At 40.3% G+C, this 19,296-nt stretch overlaps 4 protein-coding genes across 9 annotated transcripts in view; 1 reads left to right on the forward strand and 3 right to left on the reverse strand.

The window, feature by feature from the left end:
• Window positions 1-12: 12 nt before the first annotated feature.
• Window positions 13-1,693, reverse strand: LOC136777764 (protein Loquacious-like). Its single transcript, XM_066734317.1, has 3 exons — window positions 1,553-1,693; window positions 992-1,352; window positions 13-915 (listed from the first exon to the last, which is right to left on the reverse strand). The coding sequence occupies exons 2-3, from the start codon at window positions 1,334-1,336 to the stop codon at window positions 259-261; spliced, it is 1,002 nt and encodes a 333-aa protein (XP_066590414.1). The 5' UTR covers window positions 1,337-1,352; window positions 1,553-1,693; the 3' UTR covers window positions 13-258.
• mRRF1 (mitochondrial ribosome recycling factor 1) lies at window positions 1,384-3,076 on the forward strand. 2 transcript variants are annotated; one of them, XM_066734320.1, is made up of 4 exons: window positions 1,384-1,584; window positions 1,672-1,775; window positions 2,127-2,693; window positions 2,753-3,076. In XM_066734320.1, exons 3-4 carry the CDS (start codon window positions 2,161-2,163, stop codon window positions 2,994-2,996), a joined length of 777 nt encoding a protein of 258 aa, XP_066590417.1. In that variant the 5' UTR covers window positions 1,384-1,584; window positions 1,672-1,775; window positions 2,127-2,160; the 3' UTR covers window positions 2,997-3,076. The 2 variants fall into 2 exon arrangements, with proteins under 2 accessions (XP_066590417.1, XP_066590416.1); XM_066734319.1 differs by lacking the exons at window positions 1,384-1,584; window positions 1,672-1,775 and having other exon boundaries at window positions 2,090-2,693.
• LOC136777761 (2-aminoadipate transaminase-like) lies at window positions 2,985-5,228 on the reverse strand. 2 transcript variants are annotated; one of them, XM_066734311.1, is made up of 8 exons: window positions 5,101-5,228; window positions 4,756-4,950; window positions 4,375-4,651; window positions 4,086-4,253; window positions 3,738-3,987; window positions 3,551-3,665; window positions 3,377-3,482; window positions 2,985-3,302 (listed from the first exon to the last, which is right to left on the reverse strand). In XM_066734311.1, the coding sequence occupies exons 2-8, from the start codon at window positions 4,915-4,917 to the stop codon at window positions 3,094-3,096; spliced, it is 1,287 nt and encodes a 428-aa protein (XP_066590408.1). In that variant the 5' UTR covers window positions 4,918-4,950; window positions 5,101-5,228; the 3' UTR covers window positions 2,985-3,093. The 2 variants fall into 2 exon arrangements, with proteins under 2 accessions (XP_066590408.1, XP_066590410.1); XM_066734313.1 differs by having other exon boundaries at window positions 5,017-5,122.
• An 86-nt stretch (window positions 5,229-5,314) lies between these two features.
• Egfr (epidermal growth factor receptor) overlaps window positions 5,315-19,296 on the reverse strand; it is a 56,930-nt gene continuing 42,948 nt past the window's right edge. For 3 of the 4 annotated variants that reach the window (XM_066734301.1, XM_066734300.1, XM_066734299.1), the window contains exons 2-9: window positions 14,856-15,148; window positions 12,048-12,383; window positions 10,684-11,745; window positions 10,461-10,590; window positions 8,432-10,259; window positions 7,946-8,357; window positions 7,673-7,855; window positions 5,315-7,591 (exon numbers count right to left, since the gene is read on the reverse strand). In XM_066734301.1, the coding sequence (XP_066590398.1) occupies window positions 7,284-7,591; window positions 7,673-7,855; window positions 7,946-8,357; window positions 8,432-10,259; window positions 10,461-10,590; window positions 10,684-11,745; window positions 12,048-12,383; window positions 14,856-14,988 (4,392 nt within the window). In that variant the 5' untranslated portion in view covers window positions 14,989-15,148 and the 3' untranslated portion in view covers window positions 5,315-7,283. The remainder of the gene's footprint in view (window positions 7,592-7,672; window positions 7,856-7,945; window positions 8,358-8,431; window positions 10,260-10,460; window positions 10,591-10,683; window positions 11,746-12,047; window positions 12,384-14,855; window positions 15,149-19,296) is intronic. The other variant, XM_066734302.1, reaches the window with a different exon arrangement.

Here is a 19,296-nt window from a genome sequence, read left to right on the forward strand (position 1 = left end):
TGTCATATATAACAAATCTTTATAAAAACATGCTTTCTCAAAATATATTTAGAAAAATATATAACCTTCCTATAATTTTACATTTCTTACCAAACAGAGTTTACTTTATCAAGTTTCAAACAAAACAGCGTATTTCATATGTTATAAAAAAAAATAGTAAATAAATCAAACTGAATTTAATTCTATAATTTAGTAATAAAATATTACGCGACTTAGATAAATAGTCCTCTTAGAGGACTCTAAAAGTTTCTAATATTTTTATTGAAGTAGTAATAACATGGTTCTTAAAAGCCTTGTAATAGCGTTCCTTGCTGCCGATAGGGCCGTATCCCCAGATCCTACTTCTAATATATCTGGGTCACAATTGACTTTCATCACAACAATATTGTGATCCGATTTACTCTCTGGATCTACCGTGAAAACTATCAGTTTATAATTCAAACTTTTAAGGTTTTCTTGAAGCTCATGGATTGCTTCGTCTAATGTTTCTTCATCACAATAATCTCTGTCTAGTAAATTATTCAGTGTTTCAATAAACGAGCAGCGTTCTTGTTCGACAAGAGAATTTTTAAAATTAACGTGATATTCGTTAATAACTATGCCTAAATTAGTCTTTTTCGTTGGATGAATTTGACTCAGTCTGGGATACTGTGCAACTGCTATATCATTAAGATTATTTATCTCTGACTCGTTATCCTCTGTATCATTCATTTCTTCATCATTTACCAGTTCCAATATTTTATCGTACATTTTACCTGCTGCCTTTTGTTTTGCTAATTTTTTAGTGTGTGCAACACCTTCTTCTTTGAATGTTGAAACTAAGCAATCAATTGAGAATACCTTGGCATGAGGTGGACCTATTTCACTAGTAAGTTGATATTCTGGTTCTTTTAAATTATTTCTTACACAAAGATCCTAGAAAAATAGAAGTTATTTTTGGATTTAATGAAGCTAATAGATGAGCAAAGCCAATCGTTGAAAATTTATTAACCTTGAGAGCACCTATAGCATTCAAAAATGGTGGATTTCCTGAAACTTTAGATAATGATGACTTTGGTTCTGGCGAAGGTGGTGTGATGGGAGATTCACTAGGAGTTGCTGGTAATCGTAAAATATTTTGTTGAGCAGATATAGCTGCCAGCATGGCTTTAGCCGCTTCTTGCTTGGCATCTCTCTTGCAACGTCCAGTACCAGTTGCTGATAAATTATCACACATCACTTTAAAAGTAAAAGTATTATCATGTGTCCCTCCTCCATCATGTATAAGTTCATAATTAGGTGTATCTCCTTTCTTAACCATCATTTCTTGAAGTATTGACACCGGGGTCTTATTCATATTTTTTCTTTAGTTTCTAAGGAGAGAAAGAGAAATTAACTTTCAGCATATATATTTCAATTAGGTTAGAATTGCATAGTTAAAGGTTACATATATACATTAAGGGAATACACAGAATAATAGTTTGAATTATTCTGATAAAAAAAATTTAATTTTTCTATATTACTTTAAAATAATATCACAAAATTAAACCTAACGTGTAATCTGAATACCTACCACCTAGAAACACTAAAGAAGAAGTACTGCAGGTAACATGTAACAATTATAAACAAGTAAAACTACTTTTGCTAGTTAACTATATAAACACTTTTTACACCAATCCTCCTGCGTCCTAGCCTATAGCCGATAGGCTACAATTGTATTGTGCATGCAACTGCATACTATCAAGGATATACTATAAGGATATCACATGCACGTGCTACTCCAGTGTTAACTGCAGGTAATACAAAAACTGTATGAGGGTTATAACGATTGTAAACATAATGTGAGTGAGTTGGTTGAATGATATAAGAATAAGATCTGCTTGCACTGCGATTAAGTTGCATTCAGTTAGATTTAAGCCCTACAGGCAGTTTATTCGTAAAACATTCAGCTCCAATTAAGTTTTAAACGAAGGAGAGCAAGCAGCAAATTGGCTAGTAGTCTATACTAGACAAAATTCGCCTGCCCGTCTGTTTTTTTTAACAGTTTTTACCATTTCGGTCCCTAAGATTATTATCTCCACCTAACCTATTTTCATATATTTTCAAATCAATACAATGAAAAACACCTTAACTTTATTTCTCTATAGCTATAGATTTCAGGATTTGATCAAGTTTTGTGGTATGACAAGAAATTTTTCATTTTATATACGAAGAAAGGATTTTCAAGCTTTTGATAGTAAGTTCTTAGCAAGAAATACTCAATTAATCAGATCATTTGCTATTGCTGATAGGATTAAGAGCAGCAATTCTTTCTCAACATCTGCTGTACTGTTGAAAGAAAAAGATCGTGGTAAGGATAAGAAAAAGAAACCTTTACCACAGAACATAGATTTTAGAGAAATAGCAGAAGTATTCAATGTAGATAAACTTAAAGACCATTTTAATGACGAAGTAGAAGAACTAAAGAAAAATTTTATTGCTAATGTATCTTTACGTACTACTGCTGGTAGTATAGAAGAACTGCCAGTTAAATTTGAAGGAGATGATTTCATGCTTCATGACTTGGCACAAATAGCACGTAAACCTAAAGTTATAGTTTTAAATGTTTCCGCATTTCCACAAGCAATTCCAGATATTGTAAAAGCAATTGAGGCATCAAAGATGAATTTAAATCCTCAGCTGGATGGAAGCACTATATATTTGCCATTACCTAAGTATGCACATATCAAGTAAGTAATATTTGAAACAGTAATACATTAATTGTTTGTTCTAGAGTAACGAAAGAGCATAGAGAAAACTTGTCCAAAGCAGCCAAAGCATTATATATAAAGTGTCGAGACAAATGTAAAAAAATACAAAATGATTACATAAGAAAATTAGAAAATAAGGAAGGTTACCCCGATGACAAGAAACATAGGATAAAAGGTTTTCTTGAAGTCTTGTGCAATCAGTACATTAAGCAAGCAGAAACTCTGCTTAAGGCTAAGCAGACTGAATTGTTAGGAGAATCCGATTGAATCAAAGAAATAGAATGCTTCTGCTACGATTATTGTATAAACCTATTTTTGCATATAGAAAATATATGGTAGAACAAAAACTGCTTTTTTCTGACATTCATTTTTTTTTTTCTTTATTTTTGATAAATTCTAGTAAAGCTGTACAAAGAATTTTAGAAGCTTTTTGCAATGTCTCTTTTGAGTGAAAAGAGTAGCTTAAACGCAAACGGTTGCTTAATTGTCCCTTGTGTGAAAAACGATTGCCTGGTATGGCTGAAACTTTGTAAACTTCTTGGCACCAACTGATAAAAGCTGTACCATCGATTCCTAGATAGAAAGAAGGTAATTCTTACATTTACAAAAGAAATTCTATTAATCATTTCTAGATCAATTATTTATACCTTCGGGAAGATGAATCCAAACGAAGTATCCTCCATTAGGTTTCCGGTAGGAGCAACAGTCGGGTAAGTAACGATTTAGACTATCGCAAAGCGCATTTAACCGTTCCTGAAATTTGTTTTCTTTTTAATTAATAGTTGTATAATTTTTAGTTGAGAGCTTTTAATTATACATACTTTATAAACGCTGATTAATGTGTCTAAGTATTTATCCTCCATTTCCAAATGTAATAAACTAGTAATTATGCCGGATACATAATGGTTAACTGCTCCACCACTGCAAAGCGTACCACTAAAAGGCAAATTTAGAATTTCGTCGGTTTAAATTAACAAAATAATGAAAAGTGTAGCAATTTTAGCTTACGATGCTTTCAAGATATTAATCACTCGAGAACTGCTTTCGATCCAGCCGAGACGAATGGCGGGTGAGAGAATTTTGGAAAAGGACCCATTAGAAACTACAGATCCAATATAGTTCGGATCTTCTGAGTTATCATAGTACAGTAATCTATGGGGTGGATATCCTTCACAGTAATGTAACAGATTGTAAACATCGTCACAAAAGACTGCGATTTTGTATTTTCGGGAAAGTTCGACTAAGAGTTTGCAGCTTGCTAAAATCGTGTAAGATAACGTTGACTGTATTGAATATTGTGTGTATTATAATAATATATATTTTTTATTATTTTTTGATCTACTAAAAGAATAATACCAGGAGGTAGAGTCATCCCAGTAGGATTATGGTAAACAGGTATAGTGTAAAACATTCCCCAGAATATTTTTTGATCATTTAAAAAAATATCTTTCATCGTTTCTTCAGCAGTTTTACTCAATATCTTATCAAAAGCATCAAGATTTACCAAGTCATCTTTCATTGGAACTAGAGTATTACAATAAAATTTCTATGATGATCCACAATATCTCAGTAGAATGTAAGTGAACATTTCAGGACAAAAAAATTTATCTGCACAAAGAAACATTTAAAAATAAAAATTACTTGCTTGTAATGATTTTCATGAGTGGAAATTGTTTGAAAACATCGAGAGCTATCATGTAAGTTGCTTCTTCAACGAATATTATGCCATTTGGTGCGACTAAACTTGTAAGAAAGATCTGAAGGCCATGCGTTGCACCGCACGACAATACCAGGTTTTCTCTTTTAACAGGGTCTCCGTATCTTTTGCTTAAAAATTTGGCTAGTTCTTCTCGGCATTCCCATAATCCCGGAGTAATTCCATATTGAAACAAAAAATATTTGCCTTCTTTTTCCTCCTCCTCCTAGATGTCGTTATAACAAAATATTGGATATGGTCCCTTAAGTATGAGCGATCTTACATACTATTCATATAAAAAGGTAAATACGTAATATACGGTTATATAACCATTCTGTGCAATGTGGATGCTCTCATCATGTCCACGCAATATTTGAGGAGGTCTGGTCCAGGTGCACCGACCGACATGTTTGTTACGTTCGAATTGTAAACATTGAAAATGGGATCACTGTTGAAGAGATGTCTCAGGAAGGGATCTTTGACAACCTCCATTATTGCCACTAACGTGTATCACACTGCAGCTATCTGTTGGTAAATAGATAAGAATACGATAAAAAAATTTAGGAAACTGGTGATTATATTTATACCGACAAATCTGAATTGGAATTCAAGTATGATAACGACTAGTCTTGCACTCTAATAACTGAGCTCGGAGTCGGAAGTGGAGTAACGTACCGTTGGTACCGTTCGAGCTTCACTGAAGGGACTGCGAACGTGACTAACCACGGAGCCTGGACAATAAACGCACTATACGTAGATTGAGCACCACAGTAGAGAGGGAAAACTTAGATGAACTAAATTCCTTAGCTACCTATAATGTACTTACAGTAGACGCGATAAGAGATATTCTGTGTTCTCTTATGACGAAACTAATCTACAGGAAATAATGTACAAAACAGATAAGCAATTAAGAATGATGAGTGTTCTTTATTACAATAATTTGTATCGATATACTATAAAAAATGATATAATAAAGATTTATAAGTTCTACGTCCAAAAACCGGATGGCAAATGCATGTCCTAAAAAGGCTACACACTATATTCTTCTGGTAAATAATTATTACTATTAGAAAATGTACAATTTTTTCCTAAGGCGTCCACAATCGTAGCCTATATAGATTGAATAGTATACGGAACGCTGATTTTTGCAATAAAGTTCGATTTTCGTATTAAAACTTGATCTTGGTGATATAGTATACTCTATTATACTGTATATATTACAAGATAGTAATTAAAATGATTTAACATTATTAACTGTTATGATTATTAGTAACGCTAAATGCAATGTACACGATATACGTATATGTAATATACGCATTATGACTTAAGGCTAGATAAGGTATGTATCGCCGAGATTGGAGATCAGTTAGATATTTTTTTCTTTAACAATAAATTAATATTTAGAAATTACGCTCCTGCAAAAGATTTCATTGATAAATTTCTGGTTCATTCGGGTGATCGGCAATCTCTCGAATAGATCCCTTATACATGCTTATAAATGCGAAATCGTTGATTCGTTTTCGTAATAGTACAATATGCTCTTGTCTCTGTACAACATGGCACGTCCTATGCTATGATTTCGCGGCTTTTTTTTCTACTAAAATTAAACTTATGCACCGCGCGTCTACTAATAACATTTTATATATATATATATATATATATATTTACTATGTTGATTGATTTATTATACCTAAAATTAATTGTTTTTGTTCAAGTACTCTCCGTTTCTATAGGAAATACGCACGTTACAAGCATATGAAATTTAACTTTACATATACTATCTGTATAAATATATATACTATGTACAATAGCGATTCTCTCGTGTAAAAATCTGATTTTTCGTGCTTCCTTGAATTCTCTCCGGCTCCAATTTCATTGGTTCCCGACTAATGGCATAGAAAATTACAGGTTTAACAGCGGGAAGGAGAAAAGGCTTTTAAGTATAATGCGTATTATGCACGAATCGGCAGTTCAAGAAAGAATTTCTCTCTCTTGCGCAATAACGCACCAAAATGGCGACAGGAGAAAAAACCACCGACGCGTTATGAAAAATATTGCGAGTTCAGGTTTCAAATAAGCTTAATTTCGCAATACGGAAGATAGAAGAATGATCAATGGGAGTTTTAAGTGTTTCTCGAAGAGAAAGAGAATGTTTCTTATCACAGTCAGCGGCGAGCCACACGATAGCGCAGAAAATCCAAAAAAGACCTTTTAACAAGTTGGACGTGCACGAAAGGAATTAACAATAAGTCTATAGGAAACACACGAATATTTCCTTAGACCAGCTCGCTTTAAGAATTTCTCCACGCTAATATACAGCTATATGTATTGTCGAAGAAGAAGATTCAGTCGCTTCGGATCTCCCTAAATACTATAATAATACGAAAAAAACAATAAACAAAAAAAAGGTAAGAAGAACCCTCGATAGTCGTTGACGAATAAAAGATTATTTACAAGCCATCGAAAATGGCACATGAACTATTAAGAAATAGTTTTTGCACTACTACTCGTTCCTCACTGAAAGAATGCCTCGCATCAATGTTTTATTTCGGATCTCCCTCCCTGTTGACTCGATTATAAATATAGAATGATAAAGAAACGAGATCTGTGAAGTTCGCGTAACGTCTTTCGTCGACGAGATAAGTACAGAATATTATGTTTACTATTGTATATTATATACTTTAATTGGAAGCTATCAGTCCAAATGCCCTATACGCTGTCGTTACACTGATTTGAATTAGATCGACGAATCGTTAACGATCCAAATCGAAAGTTCGATCATTCGCAGTCCAAAGGCCACTTGGGTGTTTCCTTTATCACGTGTATTCTAACATGTATTATACGAATAAAAGGAAAGGTCAGACGGTCGTTTCGTTCTTCCTGAGAGGCTTCAGTGGTTGCAGCTCTCTCTCGAGTCGATCGAAATCGTTGTAATACTCGTGGTCAGATTCTTCCTCGGAGCTCCTCTGTCTCACTTGAGAGCCAAATGCACCGTTCGTCAGAACTTTCTCCAAATCTGGCGTAGGGATGCCTAACGTCTGCGGCGTCAAAGGACCCTCGTCCTGGGACATGAGATACTCGGGATTGTCCAACGATGTTTTCCCTTGGATCGTCAGGAATTCTGGGTATTTTCGGAAGCCATTATTAAGTCGCTTTTGCTCCGAGTCTGAAAGACCGAAATCAGTGTTAACGATACGGGCTCGTATATTCTACGTGCATAAGGAGATAATTAAATAATAATGATTACCAGTTGGTTTAGTATCTCCAATGAGATCCATGTATTGAGTGTTGCTGTTTGGTAACTGTGGCGAGGGCATCAAATAATCGTCCTCGTCCAGTGGTAAGTCTAGCTTTAAATTTCCTATTTGCGCTTGCTGATGGATGGAAGTTACATCGGTGGCCTCGAAACAGTCATCGGTAACATCGCAATCTTTAAATAAGAGGAAGCATGTTTAATACAGGTACTTGAGTTATCCGGTGGAAAGTGACCGAAGCAGTTTGGTGAACACTCAATATTTACCTCTGACTCCGACCATCTTCAGTGGATCCGAGCAATATCTAGATGTGGGGCCGTCGGAGACCGTCGCGTGTCCAATGCAATGGCCATTCGGATGTGCGTAATGCACGTGTTGACTGGAGTTTCTTGGCTCGTGCGGCGTATTCTCATTGACGTGAGTCGAGGTGCCGTACCTCAAGAACTCCCTGTCCCAATTCTGTTGGTTTTGTGGCGTTGGAGAATCCGTTGCCAAAGGTTTACCATTCGGCCAGTAGGGCTTAACCGGTGTGCTGGGTGGTGAACCGGAAGTACTGGATGCTGAGATTTGGGGTGGTAGAGGGGCTCTGGATTTCGGCTGAAGGTACTCATCAGCGTCTACGAGGGCCTCTGGACCTTCCATGGTTGTGGCGAATTTTCGTATCTTTTCTTTCTCGTTCTGCAAGAGAAATTTGAACGTTATTTTGAATACTGAAGAATGCTTTGATTAGGAACATTTAGAGAAATTCTCACCTGCAAAATGTACGAAGGTAGTCTCATGTTTTTATCTCCTATGATAGCAAGATACCTTCCAGGATCTCTGGACATCTTGGCAAAGTCCTCAGCCAGTTCTTTGAAGCTGGGCCTTGATTCTGCATCCAACATCCAGCACTTGATCATGATCATATAAACATCAATGGTACAAATGGCAGGTTGAGGTAGCCTCTCTCCCTTTTCCAGTAATTCTGGAACGTGTCTAGCTTGTACAGTGTCGTATGGTTTACCACCATACGTAAGGATCTCCCATATGGTGACACCAAATGCCCATACATCAGACTTGTGAGTGAAGATTCTGTGCTGGATACACTCAAGAGCCAACCACTTGATGGGCATCTTACCCCCAGCAGCCTTGTACTGATCCTCATTGATGTCCAAGAGTTTAGCCAGACCAAAATCAGTGATCTTGACGCAATTAGGCGTTTGAACCAAAACGTTCCTCGCAGCCAAATCTCTATGGACCAATCGTCTCTCTTCCAGGTAAGCCATACCTCTGGCGATCTGAGTGCACCAGTTGAGCAAAGCTTTCGACCCAATTTTAGCCTTGTTATCCCTCACGAAATCCAAAAGACACCCAAGTGGCATTAATTGCGTCACTAACATCATTTGTGACGTCATACAAACAGCTAACAACTGTAAAAGATTAGGATGCTCGACACTGGCCATGATGTAAGCTTCGTCCAAGAATTCTTTGGAAGTGTTAGCACCAGTGCCATCGTGCAGTACCTTGATGGCAACTGGGATCTTAACGTTCTCACCTTCTGGTACCCAGACACCCTTAAAAACGTTACCAAATGCACCTCTGCCCAAATCGCCACCCTTTCTCATCTCTTCCTCTTTGATGATTCGCAATTTGGCGAGATTGGGTTTCACCCCTGTTGGTCTCAGCGGTTCGTTGTCGTCTAATCCAGTTAAAGCCATGGTCATTTTAACGGTGTTCTCCTTGGCCTTCGCCCTTATCCTCCAGAGGTACATAATCACGGCGGCTATGACGACAAAGATAATGGCAAATACAAGTACACCTGCTAATATAGCGGGTTGTAGCTCATTGTCCATTTGGAAGCTAAGACCTACGGTCTCGGCAGAACAGTAAGGCTCGTTGTCCGGTGGGAAGATTTTATGTTTGTATTCGGGAGGACAGGTATCGGTACAGTTGAACAGAGTGGAGTTATCGTTGGGGTCGCCGCCGTCCAAAAAGATCTTGAAATTCCTGCACTTATAGCAGTGATTTGGTCCAGATCCGAAACATCCACGACATTCCTTGTCGCAGGAGATGCAGACCTGCGTGAATTCATCGGGGAAGTGGTCTACAGGACATTCGTCCTCGCACTGCTCCCCTCTTTTGAATTTGGCGCACTGTTTGCAAACCTGCTCGTGAAAACCATAACCAGTGCACCTTTTGCAGCGAGGATGACATTTTCGACAGACGGCTTTTCCCGCCAAAGGTTTCAGGGCCCCTTGTTCCTGAGGACTGACCCACTCGTAATAGTACCCGTCAGGACACTGTTCCTTCTTTTGAAGACATCCTTCCGCCACGTCCTCGTTCATGATGGCCTTTTCGCAACTGTGGCACCCATTTTCACCCAGATTGTTCTCCGGACCATTACAGCCACCCACGCAGTTCTTATGGCAATCCTTGCACTGACCGTTGTCGTTGTATTTGGACGTTGGACACTCCGGCACGCAAAATGGACCATCTCTCACGTTCTTGCATCTGGTGCAATGTTCTGCGTTCGGTCCACTGCACGAACCATCGCACTCGCCATGGCAAACCTTGCAAGTTTTGTTATCTGCTTGGTAGATCCTGCAAAACATTGAATGGATTAGAAAAATGTGTAATATAGAAAATTAAAGAATAACAGCTAGTCAGGAGTGCCAGGTGAATTTTCTACCTTTCGTCCAGAGCACTGGCTGGCAATTAGATTGAAGAAAAAATTCGTTATTATTGTATATGGCATATTGTAAAATATATACAGTATTTCATCAAGTCTGAAGATAAACCTACCCTGGTGCAGTGCAGTCCTGTAAGCAGTCGTTTCCCAGGATGAAATTTTGACAGGAGAGGCATCTTGCAGGACCAGGTCCCCAACATCCTTCTGCTGAGCATTGTTTATCACAGACCAAATCTTCCATCACTGTGATTTAAAGATAAATGTAAGCATTTAGTTATATATATTTATTACAAACATTGTTAATAAATTTAGTTACCACCAAAGCAGTATACTTACCACACTCGGTCTCATTTCGATTATTGGTCAAAAGGATCTCGTGTTCCGTTGACTTTTTGATTCGTCTCCAATCTATGCTCTGGGCGTAACACAAATGCTTGTTCTCCACTATGGCAATAGCACCGGACAAAATTTGCTTGAGAGAGCTGAGCCCCAACGAGACCAGAGACGTCTTAACGATGTAAAGGGATGCAAAATATTCAGTAAGGGTTCTACCACCGATGACCTCGAGATTCCTGAAGCATGAGAGGTTCTTAAAATCTTCGTGATCACCCTGGATATTCAGGAAGCCAGTGATCTCTTTCAAAGTGCTGAAAACTTCGAGTTTGTCAGGATGCATTTTTTCGTATCGTTTGCCAAAGGTGAAGTTGTTATAAATCTGTTGAAAGCCCTCGAAGCTCTGATCCAATATCGTTATGGATCCTTCGATAATGGTACAATCCTTGAAGGTATCAATGTTCCCTGAATGTACTTTTTCGACCCCTTTGCAGGTCTTTGGACAAGGGCCATCACATGGGACGCATTCTCCATCCTGGGCCTTCTTTTTAGGCGGACAGGACCTCACGCAGGCTCCGTTATCTTTGAGAAGATGTTCGGGACATTTCCTGACACAGGTTGCTCCATAAGCATATTTGCCTTCGGGATTCGCCTCCCAGGAGTAAGTCGTAGGGTTATATTTTTGCATAGGAGGACATTCTTGGGTGCAGACGCCATTGTCGATGAAATTCTTGCACGCTAAGCAGTCGCTCTGCTTCGGTCCCGTACAGCCACCTGCGCAAAACAAGTGACAACATTCCCTAGGATTCGGACCGAAGCACCTCCCCTGCCAGCACTGCGGCGAACAATTCGTCTTGGAGAACTTTTGACAATTTTCAGGACCTTCTCCCCAGCATCCTGCCTCACAACGATTATCGCACTGCGGACAGACCCTCTCCGGTGACGTAAAGTTATACACGTAGTGATACTTTCCTCCTTGGCCAGTGATAATTTCATCCCAATTTATAGTTTTTATGTGACAAAGGTTGTAATTGTTATAGGCTCCTGCGCTACCGTTGAGGATATCTGAATAAAAAGATTTGATATTTTAAACACTGAAGAATGAAATAAAACCAACAATATCTCATACAGTACACTTGACTAAAAGAAATCTAAAAGATGTCTTTAAGTCATTTGGTGCTGTATGGGATACTACAAACATGCTGAGAATATCCCAAGGATATTCTTCCCATAGCAAAACTCGTTCCAATGATTTAATATAACTAAATTTCTAGCTACAATGACGTGAAACTAGCCAATTTTGCTACGGACATTCCTAAGATGTTCCACGCTAAGAAAAGCAAAAAAAAGGACGAGGAAACGTTTACCTCTGAGGGCCGGCATCTCCAAGTTGTGCATCTGACACATCGTGACAAATAACGCGAACTCGACGTCATATATGTGGAGTTTGAAGAGAGTTCTGCCGCGAATAATCTGCAACCTTGGCAGGACGATCCTGCGTACGTCCACATGACTGATGAGGACATAGCCGGTGACCTCGCGGATGTACTGCAGGAAACTGAGATCGAGGGACTCGTTCTGTAACCACGTGATCTCCAGGTTGCCATCGACGTAAGTACAGTTGGTGTACCGGTCGCGAAGATTTCTGTAGTGATGTTGCTTGTTCGATGGCACGGAGAGTCGGCCATTGGTACCGATGCAGACTGCAAAAAGAGAGATGAAAGAATTTTTAGTCGAGCCTTTCGTGAAGCTATATATAGAGACGAATTTCTAGCGATTATCTCGAGCGGCAGTTCGGCAAGATTAGCCTTGCCTGCCGAAATTTGCCGCATCGAATTAACATTCTGCGAAATTTACGACAGCCCCTGGCTGCGCAGGAGGCCTGCGCATCACACCCATACAGGCGAAGCACACAATACCACACACATCATCAGTCATAGCACGGAACACTACTAGCGCCCATCGATTATAGGAAGGGCGTGAAGTTGAAGCTTTATAATTAACGGTTACCGACTCTGCTTGGGTATTGGTTGCTGGTGTATAAACTGTATTATCTGCTGCTATATTTGTGTGTGTGTGTGTGTGTGTTATTAGCTAAAAGGTCCTAATTAAATAGCAAGCTACAAATCGATATAAATTATTCGGATCGAAGAATTTGCCGGACTGTATTTTACGTGTAACAACGGTATAGGTTATGTTTACACGCCGGGAGAAGAAGAGTGGGGGAGGGGGTGAAGCGAGCGGGAGAAGCGAGAAGTCGGCCATTGTTCCCAGCGAGGACCCATCAGCCAACAGCGCCTCGGCGCGGTGTCTGTTCTTAAATTATTGTTTCTGCACGCGGAGCTTCCAGTCCAAGTGGCCTTTTCTTCGTTTTGCTTATTTCGCGCCTTTACTGCACCCTGCTATCCCCTCAAATCCCCTATCTTTCGGCGGAAGGTTTCTGCCGCGGGCTATCTTCTTCTCATTCTCATTCTCCTCGTCCTTTCTCGTTCCTACTCTGTCCCCCCGCTTCCCCCCTTCTCCCACCACCACACCACTCACGAAAACCTCAGCCCAACCAGCCGTGGGGTATCGATGTTTACGAGCTCGAATAAACGCTGCCGCCGTTATTTCGTGTATTACTTTGGGTCTTTAATGGCGTCTTAAAGTGCCGCATAAAAATCGACGCCTTCGCCTCCAATCATATTTTCACTATAAAAAAGAACGAAGATGGGGGTGGTTTCGAGATATACGTAGCTGTTATACCTGACATACCATAGGAGGGAATTTTTAACGCAACATTAATAGCTTTAAGGTTTATTGCTTTTGAGAGTCTGCGGTTCTCGGCTCTCTCCATACTGCAGCAGTTGAAATATCCAAGGTTAAGTAAGAGAATTTTTGGTCAATAAAGCACGGAGATTGTACTATGTAGGTACCTACTATATAAATGAAGACCGCGTGACTGTGCACCTGCCAAGATTTTCATCCCCGTAAATGAGTAACAGGTCGGACCTTTTCAAGCCTAAATCTTATCTGGATTCAAAGAGCGATGTGGCGTGAGACAGCGCTTTTTCAACTTTAACAGAGATCCGTTCCATCCAACTATTTTTCTCGATTCAATAAATTGATCAGTCGAACGAGCAAAGAAGCGCGGAGGTCAGCAGCAGCGACTGTACTACAGTACGCAGAGTGGAATTCCTTTGTAAGGCCGTTAAGGTCCGCCAGGACTCGGTGAGCCTTGCAACGTCCACGAGCCACGCCGCCATTGTTCGCCATTCGATTTGCAAGCGCCGCCACGTTCTCTTCACGTTTCTTCTGCAATCTCTCGAATTTGAAATATTCGCAGGATTTATCCTTAAATTTCCTACGTTTTGCTTGGAATTTTGCAATTATTGTTTCTCCATCAGGATCTTTTACAATCGCACCAGGTGCCCACTGGAACCCTCGTCATCCACACCCACATTTTTACCTGAACTCTCATCATCGATCAACCGTGCTTACCTGACTTTTCTAAAGCCATCCCTCTATAAAACTAACTTCTTGGAAAATACTCTTAGCTCCACTCTCACAATCAACGGAGATTCTTCTCCGATGTATATACGTGGAGAGATCGAAGAACCAACCATTGCAGCTTGTAAGTAATTTCGAAGAGAAATGAATATAATGTACATGGGATTGTATATATATATATATACATATATAGCATTCTGCATACAGGGTCCATAGGTTGAAATACCACAGAGCACAAATACAAGAAAATGTACCTCTCTCTGTGTATCGCTATAAGATATATTATATTTATTTCAAATTTATTATTACCATAAATATATAAATCTCGTGCAAAAACCTGTACTTTCAATAGTTATAAAATTAAACGCATACGGCACACTTAACTAAAAAACACATAAAAGATGTCTTTAAGTCATTTGGTGCTCTATGGGAATATAAACATTTACTTAATCAATTTTCCATTGATTCTTTTGTTATACAAAAAACAATCAACAACGAAGAACCATCCACTGAAACTTGCAAGAAATTTAGGGGAGAATTCAATACGTACAATATACATAAGATTATATAGAAAATATAGAACAACATATATATATATATGTATATATAGGTATTCCACTGTTCTTCCCAATATGATAAAAATTTGAAAAGTCTTACCATTCCAGAGGAACAAGAGAAATACTCACTTTTTCCTTTAACAAATTCGGAATTGAGATCCGCGGAGACATCGTAGCTACCGAGAACGGCCAGTAGAATAATAGTCACGCCAAGGATATGAAGTGTAGGCAGCGCTCGTGACCCGTATAGCTGGCAGAACATGATGAGCTCGCATATCCTTTACGAACCCGTGGACCTGGCCAAGGTAACCTCGAGAAGATCCTCGTCGCTAGTTCGCTCTGATGAGGAACAACCAAATGTCTTATGCGATGCTGCCATTGCGGCCTCATCAACTTTCCTCCCACATGTTTTTCTCTCTCATCTGAAAAATTAAACATAAAAATAATTAAAAAGGGGAAAAGAGGGGAGTGCAATCAGCTATTATAACGACGACACTCGATCTTTTTAATAAAAACATGATTCGAATGGAGAACCTCAAATACTAAATCGATATTGAATTAAATAAAATATTTTAATAAATTAATCATTACAAGAATTCAACCGTTGAACCTTAAACTTAACATCTCCATATTTGTACACAAGTTCTTTAATTCTTGTATATAAGAATTATAATACATTATAGAATATATATCTGAAATTTCGAGAGACTGGCGATAAAAATGGGGGGAAAGGGGGGGAGGGGCGTGCAATTAGCTGCTTTGTCGATGGCGCCCGGCCTTTTAACTCGAGCTTAACCCCGCCAACCGGAACGGAATGCACGGAACCGGTTTCAGCATCGTAATTTGCTTCTTTCGTATATCTTGCGATTTTTGACGAAACTGCCAACTGACAAGTGCCAGTAGAGACGAATTCTGGTAAATAGTGCCATGTATGGTTCTTCCTTCATCGTTTTCCAACGGAAGGCATAATATAACAGTTAGCCCACGCAGAATCTCTTCGATCCGTATCTCGCCAGCACACTCGCAGTCTCCCTCTACCCCGCCCCTCTCCCTCTCACTGTATTTGAATCTAAATTTCGACTGATGAAAATCATCGTGCGAGGGACAGCTGGCTGAGGAACAGCTAGGAGTGTACGGACCACGATAAAAGATGGTAAAATCAAGTATGGTTGTGAGAGTGTGGGCGATGACCAACATCTCGAAAGGTATAATAATATTAAGCGAGAGAGTGGGTGCTGAGGAAGGAAAACAGCGCTTATTTTCTTGCTGGAATAACGCGTATGGTTTAATTATTGCTAAAAAGAGAGAGAAAGAAAGAGAGATAGAGAAGGTTCCTGTGTTTTTTGCTACGGAGTCAGCAGGTTTTTCCGAACAAGAATATGAATACTCGAGCAACGTAGTCGACAGGACTAAGCGAAAAAAGAAACGCGAGAGTCACGAAGACTTTGAAAAAGACTCAAGTAAAAAAAACAGAATGTACAAAATTTTGCTGGTTTTATGGTTTTACCAAAAAAAGAGCGATGAAGGGTGGAAAAATATAGAAGGGGGATGATTTTCCAGATTTTAACTCATTTTATCTTTATTCTTTTATAATATAATAATTACTAAAATAAGAGAGAGAAAGAGATTATTTTACCGTTTTGTGCCACACAATTAACAGGTTGTTCCGAACAAGAATATAAATACTCCAGCATCGTAGCCGACACGATTTTGCTGGTTTTATGGATATGTATAATAAAGAGTGAGGAAAAGAGAGAAAATAAGGGGGGGGGGGAGGGAGATTTTGCAGGTTTTAACTCTCTCTTTATAATACGATAATTACCAAACCGAGAGAGAGAGAGAGAGAGAGAGAGAGAGAAATAGCGAGAGGATACAAGAAGAATTTGCTGGTTTTATCGCTTAAGCAATAAAATTACAGAGAAAAGTATGGGAGGGGGGATAAGAGGAAGATAAGGTGTCCCTACTCCCGCGCTTTCAGTTTTACCACGGCACCATACCGCTCCGTGCCTAAGGAGAATTCGCTGCTGGCAGATCCAGTTTCATTTCTCGCTTGAATTATTCAGCCACGAAATAAAGCAGCCTAACGAGTCCAGTTTTCTGCTCTACAGCTCTACATATATATATATATATATATATATATATAATATTACGCGAAACCGAATCACCAGTGTTGCCGTGGTTCACCGTCAGTTACCAAACGAGGATTTGCAGCGCGCGCGGTGAATTCGGTTTAAACGGGGAAAAATAGTCAAGTTTGGCAGGTACTCGCGCGCAGTTGGGAATCGTGCAGCGGCACGAATCACGTTCGCGGTTTGCTAATATCGTTCGTGACTGGACTGGGGATGGAAGGTATGGGAGGGGGGCTCGAAGTTCTCGGAAGGTTGTTCACCATCGATTTTCCAGTCCGGGAACGGCGAGCAGGCATCACGATGGAATTTCAGGCAACGTTTATCGCGCGAGGTCGAACGACCTCCGAGTCGCACTTTTCTCCTCGTGCAGCTCCATTTCGTGACCGGCCGGTGCTCATCGACGTATACAACAACACTCCGCAGCAAGCTTACGTACACGAGCTACCGGGCAGCGCTCATATCTCACCGCTCGGGCGCTTAAGGACCTTGAGAAATCTTCCCGCGTATATAAACCGGTTAAAAACTCTCATCTCTCTGACTCTCATTTCCCCCCCCCCCCTCCTGCCATTCCCCTTAACACGCTTTGTCTCGAAGAAGAAAAAAGAGAAAAACCGAGCAGGCACGGAATTTTTTTCAGCCTGCCGTGCGAAGTAACGCAGTTGTATTTATTCGTATGGGTGTGGTATAAACAATGGCAACCGTTGTTATCACCACATAGGAAGGAAAATAACAACGTGAAACTTGAAACGTTTGACTACTGTGATCAACAGTGACCCGAGGCAACTTCAACATGTCATTACGCGTCTGACCTGAGGAAGAAAAATTTTAGGCGTATGAGTTCTTGGCCCTTTCGCTTCATCCCCGGTCTCCCAAAATTGGATAGTGGTTTTGTCGTTTCGTGATCAACACCATGAATAGGCTCAAGCGAATTTTAAATGGCGTCGGGTACACCGTGATTCACGGTAAGTTGGGCGCTTATCCGCGCAGGAAAAAATTTATATCGATGTACAAAGAGCGTCCTCTAATGTCCTTCCCCTTCCTCCGCTTCTCTTCCCACAGTTCAAAACGAACACCCCAAGAGGCTCTCGTCCTGCAAGAACGACCAATTCAGGTCCATCGTGATTTCGCATAGATCCAGCAGCGTCCCTTTCAACGTACGTCAAAATGTGCACGCACGACACAACAGCAGCGCCCTTTGCACCATCAGAAGCAGGCCAGTTCTGTCGAAGAAGAGATCGAGGACGCTCGTCATATCCTCGAGGTCCAGGTCCAAATCCAGCATCAAGAAGAAGGTCTCGTTTGGCAACATCCCCAAGCACCGTCTCGTTAATCACAAGGCAATGTCGCTTGGTCCTGCTGGAAAATCGCAGGAAAGTAGATTGAATTCTATAAAAAAACAGGATATTCGCTCTATCATGCCGGAAATGGAATACGGTGGGACGTTGAAGGCGAGAGGTAGTAGTAGCAACGAGTTGGCTAAGAAAATCAATTCCATAAACATGAGCGATCCGTTCTCAGATCTGTCGAGCAACAAAGTGAGAGCTTTCGGTCCTTCCCGATATTCCACCGAAACGTCGTCGTCACCGTTGCTTTCTGGTAACAAGACGGAGATCAAGAAGGACGGTGATTGGCTGAAGAACGTCGAAGAGTTCCTGAAAGAGCTGAAGAGCAGCAATATCGCGATGACCAAGTTCAACGATACGGAAATCGCTCAGTACTTGAACGAGTCTATAGACTGGATGGACAAGAAGGTGAAGGAACACACGAACAAATTCAAGGAGACTGCCAGCAAGTTGTCCGATACTTTGATCGCTATGAAGCCTAACATAGGGAGTGCGTTTTCAACGGCGAAGGTAGAACAACCTCCGAGCGAGAGTTTTTCGAGCCAAGCGAGCAAAACAATGCCACCTTCCAGGAATCCAAACATTGAATTGAAAATGGAACCCTCGAAAAGCGAGTCCGTTGTGAGCGTCAACGTCGATCCCACGAATTCAGCGCTGCTCGATAATGTAAACAATAACAAAGAGCTCTCGGTGGTCGTCAAGTCCAATAGGAACAAGAGTAGCGTCGCGCGGGCCAAGCTCCTAACCAGCGCCACGCCCCGCGACAACTCTATGAAGATTTCGATCAGTGAGAATTCTCTGCCGGTAAAACAGATCGAGTTGCTGATCAACGGCGAGCCAGTGTCCGAGGTGAAGACGATCACTGCTAGATCGGAAAAAGTTGACATGGTTAGCTCCTTGGATCAGATAGAAATACGTATTCCAGTGGTGCAGGCGGACCAGAGTTCAAACGCTATTGAAAAAGATCAACAGGATAGTTTATCGTCATCGCCGTCCATATTGAATCTGCAAATCTCAGCGAAGCTGGAGAAGCCGATGGTGGCAAGTAAGAACGTCGATCGGCAGCAGTCGATGAGGAGGAAGAGTGGCGACTCTGGT

The sequence above is a fragment of the Prorops nasuta genome, unplaced genomic scaffold, assembly GCF_024137725.1.
Source record: "Prorops nasuta isolate Cenicafe-Biocafe unplaced genomic scaffold, Cenicafe_Pnas_1.2 PNAS00011, whole genome shotgun sequence".
NCBI lineage: Eukaryota > Metazoa > Arthropoda > Insecta > Hymenoptera > Bethylidae > Prorops > Prorops nasuta.